We start from the raw sequence: 13,134 nt of genomic DNA on the forward strand, positions 1-13,134 counted from the left end.
TTGCTCTAAATCAAGAGGAGTGGCCTAGCCATTTTTGGCCTGAAGGTCACACTGACATGTTACAAACCCTCTGGAGACCACATGCCAAAGTGGCAAGGCATTAAAGTCTATTTAGTCAGGGTAGCTGGTATAAGACTGGGTATAACTCAACCATCAAGAGTTTATGGTATTTTATTCCTGTGTTTCTCAAAATTGCTATAAGGGTGTATTCCAAGCAACAGCTAAAACTACTGGGTTGCATCCAGCTAAGACATACTCAAAATAGCCCCATTGAATTCAGTGGACTTTATTTTGATGAACTCAAGATGCTGTCTTCTCATTTCACCTCTGCAGCTCTAATTCTTCCTTTTCCTTTCCATTACATGCTCCAAAACTATCAATGACTGGTGAGTGGCTTTCTCTCCTGTTCAGAGTAGAATGCAACTACGTGTTTTCCTTTTTACATGGTAGATGACTCTATTACAGTGTTCCAAGAACTGAAGGACCTTTTAAAGAAGAATGCCACTGTGGAGTCCTTTATTGAATGGCTGGATACTGTGGTTGAGCAAAGGGTTATCAAGGTAAGTCCCAACTGAAATCAAATTGTTCCTGATAAAGTCTATTCCTCTTGTGAACAGCATTCTTCCCTCTCATGGTGCCCAACTGGCACCTTCCCTTCCTGGGGGTGGGGATACAATGGGAAACTGTGGTTTAACCAGTGCTTTTTTCTGGGGGGGATGCAGGGGTACATACCCCTAAACATTTTGTGTTGCTCTGACCAACCGACTGACCGACATGCCAGCTGTCTCCTCAGTAGCACTGGAGCTCCGTCGTTCTCCCCACCAGTGCCCGGGGAGGGGAGTCTGGGGCAGCTGCAATGGAGGCAATGGTGCTCCTCCTCCTCTTGCTGGGCTAGAGCCAGCCAGTGAGCACTTGCCCCTCCTCGCTCAAGCTGACCCCGCCGTTGCCGGGGGCCTTCCTGTCCTCTCAGCACTGCTGCTGCCGCCTTGAGTCCCTCATCCGGGGGTTGGGGGAGGAAGGGGGGAGGGGATGGGGAGCAGCCAAAATGAGAGTACCCCTAAACATCTTTTGGGGGGAAGCACTGGGTTTAACAAACCAGAAAGCAATGCATTAAGACACACTGGATGAGGGCGCACAAGGTCACAGTTTGTTGGACTGGGACTATTACATCTGAACTGAATCCAATGTATTGTTAGGCTTCACCTTGATAGAAATAAGTAAGGCATACGTCAGAGATATTGCAGGTTTGGTTCCAGACCAAATATTTCAATAAAGCAAGTCACCCAATTCTTTGTGTGTGTCCCAGTACATATAAATTTTATGTTTGCACTATACTGTAGTCTATTAAGCCAGGCCTCCCTGGCTGCAGGGGCAGGAGGGGGAATACCCAGCTTCAGCCCTAGCCACCTCCAGCCCTATGGCCAGAGGAGGACAACAGCAGCAGGGGGGTGGGCTGGCTGCAGTTGCACCAGCATCCTCATAAGGGTCAATGAGGTATGCCTGTACTTTGTGAGAAGACCTTAAGGCCTGGAAATCCATATACTATCACTATACAATTCAAATGATCATTAAGCCCTCTGATTCAAGAACGAATTGAAATATTGCAGAGTAGAATGGCATTCTCAGCTCTGTTTAGCTAATCTTTAGATAATCACTGTTAAACAGAGGAAGCAAGGGAGGGGTGGAATTGTCCACCATTCAGCATCTGTTGCAGAACATTGTTCTAGGGCAAACAGGTATAGTTTCCAGTGTTTTCCTCCCACGTCTGGAAAAAAATGCTGAACAATTTACTGTATGAATCAAGATTAGCTGAGTAAGAGGTAATGATTTACAGAACACGTAATCCTTCCATTGCCCTCTACCTTCTGTTCAGTTAAAAGTGCAGGGCCTCTCTCCGTCACACCAAATGGCTTCCTTTTGTTTGCTGATTGAAAAAGGGGGAGCTCGTCATGTTACCACAAGCTGCTGCTGGGTCCTGGCAAGGGAGGCAGTGTCAGAGCGTCTTTCAATGCCTGGACACAGAAAGGACTGACAGATTGATAGCACAATTTCTTGCGGGGGTATTGTGGGGTTTTGCTGGGCAGGGGTTGTTGCTGTGGGTTTTTTTGTATCTTTATTTTAGATTTTGTTGTGATTTATTTGGGTTGGCTTTGTATTTTTAAATGTTTTGTTTATTGTTTATGGCTGCTTTTGCTATGTTGTAAGCCTCCTTGAGCTTGGTTTGAACTGTGGAAAGGTAGCATACAAATAAAAGTGTGTGTGTGTGTGTGTGTGTGTGTGTGTATATATATATATATATATATATATATATATATATATATGCATGCATGACAAGAGACAGAAGCAGGCCCTGATATCTATTAAGTGGCTCTGCAGGTGCATCAGTGATGCTGCAACCATTATTTAGAATAGAGTGTAAAAGTGCTTAGGCTGTTGCAGCCTTAATGATGCAGTGGGGTTTACGTAGAAGCAAATCCCTCTGTGCTCAGTGGGATAAACGTGTGTAAGATCACAGCCTTGAAGGTTTGGGGCCTGGATTGTGCTCTCCACTTCTTAGAAAACATTGTTTTCTCCCAACATCAAGTGAATACACTCTTGACTGATGTTCACCTTGCAGCAGTAGGTTACAAAATTATGGCCTTTATGAGGCACAGCCACCATGGTACCCTCCAGATGTTTTGAATGACATCTCCCATAATCCTTGACCATAGGCTCCTTACTAGTTGGGACTGATGGGAGTTGGAGTCCAACAACATCCAGAGGGCAACCATGTTGTCACCCCCTGGTCTATACTAACGATAACTGGTTTTTGATAAAGCCAGTTGTCAACACACAGTCTTCAAGCAAGTTCACTACAGTGGTACCTCGGGTTAAGTACTTAATTCATTTCGGAGGTCCGTTCTTAACCTGAAACTGTTCTTAACCTGAAGCACCACTAATGGGGCCTCCTGCTGCCACCGCGCTGCCGGAGCACGATTTCTGTTCTCATCCTGAAGCAAAGTTCTTAACCTGAAGCACTGTTTCTGGGTTAGTGGAGTCTGTAACCTGAAGTGTATGTAACCTGAGGTACCACTGTACAAGCAAGATGCATGGGCATTGGTCTCCAGAAATACTGTACTTCACAGCAGGATGGGTATGTTATAGTTTCCACTATATGTGGATTTGGTTTTCATTTCTTTTTTCTCTCTCTACCCCCCCCCTGCCATTTTGTTTAGGCAAGTAAGCAGAATGGTCGATCCCTAAAGAAGAGGGCACAAGACTTTCTTCTCAAATGGAGCTTTTTTGGAGCTCGAGTAATGCACACCCTCACTTTGAACAATGCATCAAGTTTTGGTATTTGATTTTATTCAAATTCTTTGTTTTCCTATTTAAGTTATGGCAAGGTATAACCAGGGGCCCCACCAGATGAAATGAGGTGGGACGTCCATTTAGGAGGTGTCAAAGTCACACAGATGAGCCTATTTTCCCAGAAGCCAAACAGAAGTCCTCTCGAATCCAGATATATAGAGACTAGTTGTGATTACTCAGTGGTGATAAGTATTTTCTACACATAGTCAGTGGTTCTTACATTGCTTTTCTAGGACTGAGTCATGGCAATAAAAATAAATTCTAATGTTAGGCTCTGGTAGGCCCTGGCTCCAACCAAACTTTTGTCTTTATCTGTGTGGTTTATATAATTGATTCTTTTAATTTTAGAGAAAAAAGTGATTTTGTTGTTGAGATGCTGAGTGATTTTCTTTTACCTCTATGTAACTAGAAGCAAGTTTTTCTTGATGTTTTTGTTGGTGTACTTATGTTTTTGCTTTTTGGCAATGGGTTTGTATTTATTCCATTAAAAGGCACAGATGCCAGGATTCATGCCATGTTTAATTTCTACATGAGAGGTGATGGGACTAAGCTTTGTCTGGAACTTGTGCTCACAACCGCTCATACGGAAGTCCCTCCCTATCTACATATGTGTACATAGGATTTATCTTAGACCAAGTCAGACTATTGGTTCATTTAGCTGAGTATTGTCTACAATGACAGCCAGTGGCTTTCCAGGGGTTTAGGCAAGAGGATTTTCCAACCCTGCCTGGAGAAACCTGTCACCTTTTGTATGCAAACCATATACTGTGTTTTTTCTATGTCCAGTCAATCAATCAATCAATCGTTTTATTTGTATGCCGCCTTTCCAAAGTTAAAACTATGCTCAAGGTGGCTTACAACATATCCAAAAAATAACTACAAACATAGCAAAAGTAGTCATAAATAATAAACAAAACATCAAATGTTACACAACCCAATTGAATAATTTCCACATAAATAATAAGATACAAAATAAAGATGCAAAGAATTATCAACAGCAACAAGCCCCTGTGAACAGCCATAAGAAATACCCTGCAGCCTCCGCTTTTATAGCTGGAGTCAGTCAGAGCCCCACCCTCCCAGTCCAGGTGGGAAAAGGCCTGCAAGGCAGGGAGCAGGTCTTCCAGGACTCACAACCAAGATGGGCCTCAGTCATTCCCTATATACCTAAGTTTATAGAGAAGAGGTGATTTCACCTCAGAGAGCATTTTATTCTCTACATGTTCACAGGCACTTTTTCCTTTATAATTCTTATACAAACCCTGGAGTTAGGGATGGAGAAATTCAATTCATTTACCCTTCAAAATTCAAACTTACCTGAATGTTGTGATGCAGTTCTGCAACAAACCAGCGTTTACAAAAAAAATGCATATATTTGGGTGCATAAATGCATGTAATGTATGCACAAAAATGAATATATTAGTGAAAAGAATACAAATAATACATAAAATACAAAAATAAATCATGTTAGGGAAAATTGCTTGTATGTTAGTAAAAACTGTGAATAAATGTGTTTATAAGAAGAAATTGCTGGTGAACTTTTCATGCTTTTAAACTGAAAATTGCTCCAAAACTGGAGAACTGAATTTAAGATTGGAGAAATGGGAAACGGAGAGAACCAATCCTGATAGATCCTTCAATCCCTACCAGGAATAAATGATTGTTTTTGTTTTTTTAATGACAGCTCTGTCATCTCAAAGAGCCCCTAGCAACTGCTGGGAATTAGATCTTAAAAGTGTTGTTAAGTCAAGATTTCATGACAATGTGCTCATTTTCTTACTTTTATTCTGCAGAGGTCTGCTAGCAAGACTCTGCCAACTACTTTCTTGTTGTTTAGTATAAGGGAAACTGAAATATAGCAAACTCTTGTCTACAGAGTTCAGCTTTATCTTACTCTAATGTATGCCCTCTTCAAATATCAAGCATATCTCACTTTCATCAGTGTTGTACTTTGATGTCATTAGTGGCCAAATAACCTACAGGACAGTCAACATATTGAGCTTGGGGGGCTAGTGCAGAGCAAGATTAGAGTGAGAAGTTAAGCACTGCTTCTTGTTGGTCTTAGCAGGTCATTGAAAGTCCAACAATTATTTGTTTGTTTCATTTGCTTCTTGTAGAGTGTTGAGAGATGGTCACCAAGATAACTTTATGACATACACACTCTCTCTCCTCTTTTCTCCCGCTGCAAAGGTTCATTTCATTTGGTCCGCATGCTTTTAGACGAATACATCTTGCTTGCCATGGAGACCCAGTTTAACAATGACAAAGAACAAGAACTCCAGAATCTGTTGGACAAGTATATGAAGAATCTGGGTAACTAGGATTGGTCGTTTATAACCCTGAGAGTTCTGAAGCTTTGATGATGTTCACACTTGTTTGTGGTTAGGCAATGGTAGCCAAGCTGATTGGTTGTTTTGACATATTTAAACAACTATTCTCCCATACCTAATATTGGCAGGGTGATTTGTTTATTTCAATTTCTCTTGGGATAGATGATAGATTAAGGCTGCAGTCTTAAACACACTTATTGGGGCATAAGTCTCACTGAACTCAGTGTTGACACACATTTCTGAGCAGGCATGCATAGGACTGTGCTGTTATAAAGCTAAACTAAAATTTAAACAGATTTCTCCCCACTTGTTCCTATTAATTCACCTTCAGTCACAAAATGCCAGCCCTAAAAAGGTCTTACAAAATTTCGTGTTGGTGCTTGAGCTAAGGCTTTGGTGAGCCCCTGGGGGTGGGAGGAGTTCCAAGTTGCAGAGGCTGATTCCAAAAACAACTTTTGGAAATGGCAGAGGGATTATGAATCAAGAAAGGTCACCTTCGAGAAAATCCTAGCTGGTCATAGAGAAGAAGGCTATCTCTTGGATATATTGAGCCTTTAAATAATACCCTGAGGAGAATAGGTACCCATTGTAAACCCTGAAAAAGTACTATATGATATGTAAAAGAGTACTTTAAAAAATATTCAGGTACCAAGCGATATGGTTCTTTTTAAATATACCTGACCAGTTTATATTGTCCAACAACTCTGTTCCTATTACGTTTGATTACTGTGCATAATCCTCTCTGGTTCACTGCTAGCTGTATAGCTCAGTCGGTAGAGCATGTGACTCATAATCTCAGGGTTGTGGGTTCAAGTCCCACTTTGGGCAAAAGATTCCTGCATTGCAGGGGATTGAACTAGATGACTCTCGTGGTCACTTCCAACTCTACAGTTCTATGATTCTATGGTGATATGCCTGAGTCCCAAAGACACAGGGTTGCTCATGCATCTCCCCTCAAGGGAAAACCTCACTTAACACTGCCCACCGTACACTTCAAGTGTGTGCTCTTTCACATCAGATATTTAAGAACCATCCCTGAATGATCGACCCATTCTTACAGTTTCATAATTCATATAAATATATAGCAGTATACACACACAGCAGTGCATGCTCTTATTTCACACGTTGTGAATCCCGTCTTATTTTTCCAGATGCCAGTAAAGCTGCTTTTACTGCATCCCCCAGCTCTTGCTTCCTAGCAAACCGTAGCAAGGCTGGTACACTTTCCAGTGATGCTTCAGTGAAAAATGAATGCCTAGTGGAGCAAGCCTATTTCCCTCTGCCAACCAATCAGCACAGCAGCATGTCCTCTGGTCTGAATCCTTTCTCAATGGGGAACCCTGAAAATATGCAGCTAACAGGTAGGAAACAAATCCCCACCACCCACCCTTTATCCTTTCCTCATATTTTCCCTGTGTAGGAGTGGGCAGTGCTATGGAAAGGAGCTGTATACCATGCAAACCATTCCTCTACTCTTCTGTTTGTTTTCCCAGGTCAAACGGAGCTCTCTCAAAGCACAGGTCATCTCATGACTCCGCCCATATCTCCAGCCATGGTTGGCCGAGGAAGCGTCATCAACCAGGGACCGATGGCAGGCAGGCCTCCTAGTGTAGGTCCACCGTTGTCATCTCATTCCCACTGTGCATCTTATCCGGAGCCCCTGTACCAGACTGTGCCACAAACCAACCAAAACTTTTATGGAGTCAGTGCTGGCTACCCGGTCATGTTCAGGACCCAGACTCACCCATCTTCTGCACCCTATCAGCACAGGGCAGAGGCCAGCCATTTTGCAGCCAGCAATGAGCAGCAGCGCTTCTCCAGAGACTACTTCAGCAGCAGCTGCGCTGTATCTCCATACAGCACGAGGTCACCCCCTAACTATGGGTCCTCTTCGACAGTACAGGAGGCGCACGGCATGCAGTTTCTGAACAGTGGGAGCTACAACTTCATGAACAGTCCAGCAGCTAGCTCTGGTCAAGGATCATCATATTCCTCAAATGCTTCCAATGGTACTAAAATGTTCAGATTTTTTTAATTATTGATTTCCATTGATCTGTACTTCTTCCCTAGTGCTCCACAATTTATGTATATTCTCTCTAATACAACTTCTGGAAGCGATAGGAGTGTTGGGACACATTCTTAACCTGACCTCCCTGCTGGTGGGACCTTGTGGAGTGGTGGGGCCACCATGGCATCTGCAACCCTGCTGCTCATGGGGCAAGACGATTGGACCTAACACAGTTGTGCATCAGCAGTGAGCTCAGGGTCCAGTGGATCCTGGTCCAGCTGAGCCCCATCTTTTCTCTGCCTCTGGGACCCATTTTTGGGTTGTCCTCTGGGCCCTGGTGGCAATGAGTCTTCCAGTAGACCTTCCACTTGCCCATTTGCTGGGTGGAAGAGGGAGAGCAGTGCTGACAAGAGGCCATCTTAGCCCATAGAGCTCAGTGGAGGGACACTTCTGCTCAGTCCAAGCCAGCCTGGCATAAAGGGTGGTTTGGATTGCTTTGTTAGTCTCTGGCAGCATAAACAGCAGTGAGTCTTGTGGCATCTTCCAGGCTTGTATTGTAAAGTAAGATTTTGAGGACAAGAATTCTCTTTCATGGTTCTCTGCTCAAAACAAAACAGAAATGAATAAAAGGTCCCTGATTTCTATGCAGCAGGAGCTCTTAGGATAGATTTCTAGATAGTACCACTGTCTGCTGCTGAGTAAGAATTTAAGAAGAGAGCAACTGGATCAGGGCAAAAGTCCATATATAGTCGAACATCCTGTTTCTCAAAGCAGCCAACCAAAAGCCTCCTCCAGGAAGCCAGCATGCAGGACATAAAATCAATCACCTTCTTCCATTGTTGTTCCCAAGCAGTTGGGACTGTGAGGCATGCTGCCATGCTGCCTCTGCCTCTGCCTACACCCCCTCAGCATGGTGTAGGGGGACCAGGTGGTAATACTGGACAGCATCATGAGATGATGGAGAAGGCAAACATTCAGCTGCTTGGAGGTTAGCATAATTGAGTGCAGCTCTCTGATCTTATGCCCAATTGTGATCTTATAGTAGCTTCTCAACAGCCACACACCTTCATGATGTTAATTTAGCCTCCTGTGCCCAATTTCTTCTCTGCCACCATTGGTCACCCTCTGGTAAGGGTAACAGGTCTCCCCCCCCCCCATTCAGACGCTGGTATCCTCCAGCAAATCATCTCACTAGCCATTGCTGCTCCAGTATTTAGAAGTTACGGGCACACAAGTTTCCCTAGTTAAAACTGCTGCAAATCACAGGGATGCTACTTCACATAAGCAGCTACCAGATGGCTGGGTGATGCTGTTTGGCTTCTGCAGCTTGTCCATCTTTTTGTCTTTCTTGTATCCATAACTATATCTCCATATCCATGTGCACATTCACTGTAGACATGGAACTTTAATTTTATTTGGGTGCTATAAGGCAGCATTCTAGATGATCTAATACTCATATAACAGTTGTCTATTATACCTAATATACACTTATTGTCTGTCAACAGGGTTCTATGGGAATAATATAAATTACCCGGAATCCCATCGACTCGGGTCAATGGTGGATCAGCATGTTTCGGTCATCAGCAGCATCAGCAGCATTCGACCATTGCCTCCATACAGTGACATTCACGATCCACTTAGCATCTTAGAGGATGCTGGAAGGAAACAGGGAGCATCATATTATGCAGATGCCTCGATAGCCTGTCAGAACCCGCTAAGTAAGTAGGTCTGATGGCAGAACAAGAACTCTAAATCTTCTCATGTTTTGGACTGGGCCAACACCTGGATGGGAAGAAGAATAGTGCTGACTGGCCATGCACATTGACCAAAAGTGAGAACAGGTTCTGTGCAAACACAGCTGTATGTGCATAGGACTTGTAGTACTTGGAATGGTGGAGCCCACTTGCACAGGTGCATGCAAAGCCTGCGCACATACAATAGTATATGAGTTGGGTCTGTTTTCACTTTTGGCCAAATGCCAAAGTTGAGGTATAATGCCAGCAGACAAGTAGAGGACAAGAATGGAGTCAGTCAGCGCAAACTTACTTTGTCTCCATGCATTTGCTCCACGCATGGGCTCGTATCCAGTGCAACTCCAAGTAAGCATATCATCAGTTCAAGAATTCTCACTTGGGCAATGGGACTTCCCATCTCCCCCACATACACTTCCTACTCCCTCCCCAAATCTGCACCTAAATTTCGGGGAAACTCCAAAACTCCAGAAGCGATTGGGGAGAGTCCCATTGTAGAAGAACCTTTGCACTGACTGGATGCCTTCTTAGTGCTGCATTGGATACAAGCCTTAGATCCAAGCATGAAAAATGGGTTTACGTTTTAACTTACATGGGAATCTCAGCTGCAAAACCCACAACCAGTGCCAGACCCCAGCTTTAGAATGGAGGCATTGTACATTTCCTCCTCCACCTCCATGTATCTCAGACATAAGACTTTCAGCTCAGAGGGTGTAATGTCTAGGAAGGCTGAAATGCTGTCATTCGTCTCTTTAGAAATTAATCACAACTAATGAATGGTTGATTTCCCCTTCCCCCAAGCTCTAAGTACAGCCCATTACGTATGTGATTTGGAAAGCTATGGTAGGAGGGTGGTTCCTCTGCATCACACCCACTCCCACTTTTCTGCTCAAAGACGTCCTCTGGGGCTCCCCTTTGGAAATGCTGGGCATTTTCTCATGAACATTCTTCAGAAATGTTGTTTTGGTTGGAAATGTCTTTTTAATAAAAGCTGGGGTTCAGAGGAACCCAACAGGGCCTCATGACCATCACACACACCCAAGAGTGTTAACTCCCTGTTCCTTACTTAATCTATGTTTGCAGGCAGGAAGAATGAAGAAGGCTTAATTTATGCCAGAATTGTTCATAGTGCCAGGACCGCACCTTGAAAGTAATAGATGAAAGTGCTCCCGAACTTACGCACATTGTATTTCTTGCTCTACTAAGTAGAGCAAGTCCTCCCATAGCAGGGTGGAACTTGCAGATCAGAGGGTACTATTCACAAGCAAACTAAAGCCATGGCCTATGTCTCCTTTTCCCCCTAGAAATTAAGCACTGGAAGTAGTAACTGTTGCCATTTTCTTTGTAGCTTCAGATCTGCAGCCAGCTATATCTGCATCCTCCTCCCAATGTATGTATGGACATTCTAGACAATGCCCTTCGCAGGAAGCAATGGATTCTTCTGGGCAAGGTAATAGTGAGATGGTCTCCACCTTGCCACCAATCAATACTGTTTTCATGGGAACTGCTGCTGGAGGCACCTGACTTCCAGAAGTGGCTGCACCCAGTCTTCAGTCCCAGGACTTGATGGCGAATAGGAATGAAAAAGTATTACACATAATTTTTTAAGACTACCAAGAAGATTTTACGATGCACTGAAAAAGCAACTACAGCTGGTTGCAGAGTCCATCCTGTCTCAAGTGTCTCTGGTCTTAAACACAGGAAAAGAGATTGTCCATTGCATTTTCTCTCCTTGTCTCAATTATAACCAATATTCTTGCTTTTTTCAATGTAATCAGGATGCTGCTCTTTCTTGGTGATCACTTTGCTGCCCCTTGATGCACGGTGTACCATATGCACCACCTCGTGGTTACAACAGTGTGCAGGTTCACACCTGACAATGGGTTGGCTAGTCTGGATTTAACAGCTTTGCTGCACCATTATGATGTTCTAGATCATCTAACAACAACACCCCTAAATCACAGAGTTCTGGTGTTGCTCTGAGGCAGCAGTTGCTGCTCTCCAACCTATAAAGAAGGCATAATCAGAGTGAACTCTCTTGTTCGACTTCAATGTCCGAGTTACCATCCTTTTTCTAATTAATTTTGTACAGGCACTGGATATGTGCCAATATGCACTTTGTTCACTACTGTATTACACCAAGTGCTTTGTAATCTATATTTGCTGCATGCATAGTGGTGTAGCTTTATTTTACACCTGGAGCTCCGCTAGCTTTTGTGCACCGGCCCTCGTTATCTTTAGCATGTACATACTGCTCACAGTTGGCATCCAGCAACTGAACTGGAAGGAGGTCAGGTGAGCAGCACAACCCCACCACTCTGCCCGCTACTGGCTCCAGGTAGGCCTGGATAGGACCCCTGCCTTGAAGAACAATTGCCAGTCAGCACAGAGTAGAAGATTCTGAGCTAGATGGATCAATGGTCTGATGCAGCAGAAGGCAGCTTCCTATGTTCCCACACCACAAAGCCCATGAAGCAGTGTGACTGTGACAGTGGTGCACTTATGTGAAACATCTGGTGCCTGAGTAATGTGACAGCAGCCATGAACTGTAGTGCTTGCCTGTGTAACATCCCATGTGTGCATGAACACACCTACCATATGAGTCAGCCTTTCAATATATAAAATCAGAATGCCAGTCCATGATCCATGTGAGCTGATGAAATTTCCACAGTATTTCTCCATAAAGCACTGAAATATTTCTTGTTTTTGTTGCTAAAGTCCCAGAATTTTTGTCTTTCTGCTCTGCTTTGTTGTGCCATGTCTTTGAAGCAAGAAAAACCAGCGATAAGTTCCAAAGAATTGTGGGGGGAAACATTCCTCTGCCTCATTATTCCTCTAATTTATATTTAAAAAGCAGTTGTCCTGTATCTTCATACATACATTTTGTTTATTTTGTAAAAGCAAAGAAACATTATTTAACGCATGTTATTTACCTTTATTTATTGGAGTTGCAGAGTTCTTTGCAAGTTGCAATTCTGTTTGGCAGATTGTCAAATGTATGTGTTCTACCTCCTATGGAAATGTTTACAGGGTCATTTTTTATGATGGGGTGGAGAACCTGTAGTCATCCAGATGTTGTGGGACTCCACTTCCCATCACCCACAGACAACACAGAGCAGTGGCTGGGGATTATGGGAGTTGTAGTCCAATAACATCTGCAGAGCCACAAGTTCATCGTTTCATTTTATTCCTTCAAACCTATCTGGACCAAACTTGCATTTTCTAATCTTGTGGATTAAAGGGTTTATTTCAAATGCTATCAAGTGGCAGCCTCATTTGTTATTTTGTTGTTCTCTGATTGGTTCAGACCTCACTCTTTTCCAATCTGATGCCCACTAGGTATTTTGGATCATAAGTTGTACTTCAGAACTTGTGGAGGGCACCAGAAGAGGGCAGGCTGTTTGAGCATATATTTCACATGGAAAAATTATCTTTAGCCATCATTTTTCATGCTCAGCATTTCTTCTGAATCCCTCATGGTACAATTGGATCCACCATGTGTTAAATTGTCTCTCAGTTCCAGTGACTGATAAATCTCAGAGCTCCTTCATAACTGAAAACATTCCTCACTTCTGAATCTTTCAACTGCACTACCACATGCAGCATGAAAGGAAGGGTATCTAGGCTTTGTCCAAACCAGGCATTCTACATGTCTTCCTTTGGGCCCCTTTGACCTTAGTCACCTTAGACACCCTAT

General features: G+C 43.4%; 1 protein-coding gene across 2 annotated transcripts in view; it reads left to right on the top strand.

Moving 5' to 3' along the window:
* The window catches only part of RFX6 (regulatory factor X6), a 30,097-nt gene extending 17,401 nt beyond the window's left edge, over window positions 1-12,696 (top strand). The window contains exons 13-19 of one of the 2 annotated variants that reach the window (XM_080999562.1): window positions 451-560; window positions 3,216-3,333; window positions 5,539-5,661; window positions 6,830-7,039; window positions 7,172-7,687; window positions 9,192-9,404; window positions 10,786-12,696. In XM_080999562.1, the coding sequence (XP_080855688.1) occupies window positions 451-560; window positions 3,216-3,333; window positions 5,539-5,661; window positions 6,830-7,039; window positions 7,172-7,687; window positions 9,192-9,404; window positions 10,786-10,961 (1,466 nt within the window). In that variant the 3' untranslated portion in view covers window positions 10,962-12,696. The remainder of the gene's footprint in view (window positions 1-450; window positions 561-3,215; window positions 3,334-5,538; window positions 5,662-6,829; window positions 7,040-7,171; window positions 7,688-9,191; window positions 9,405-10,785) is intronic. The other variant, XM_080999563.1, reaches the window with a different exon arrangement.
* Window positions 12,697-13,134: the final 438 nt, after the last annotated feature.

Source organism: Podarcis pityusensis (genome assembly GCF_964106645.2).
Source record: "Podarcis pityusensis genome assembly, chromosome: 3".
Classification (NCBI taxonomy): Eukaryota; Metazoa; Chordata; class Lepidosauria; order Squamata; family Lacertidae; genus Podarcis; species Podarcis pityusensis.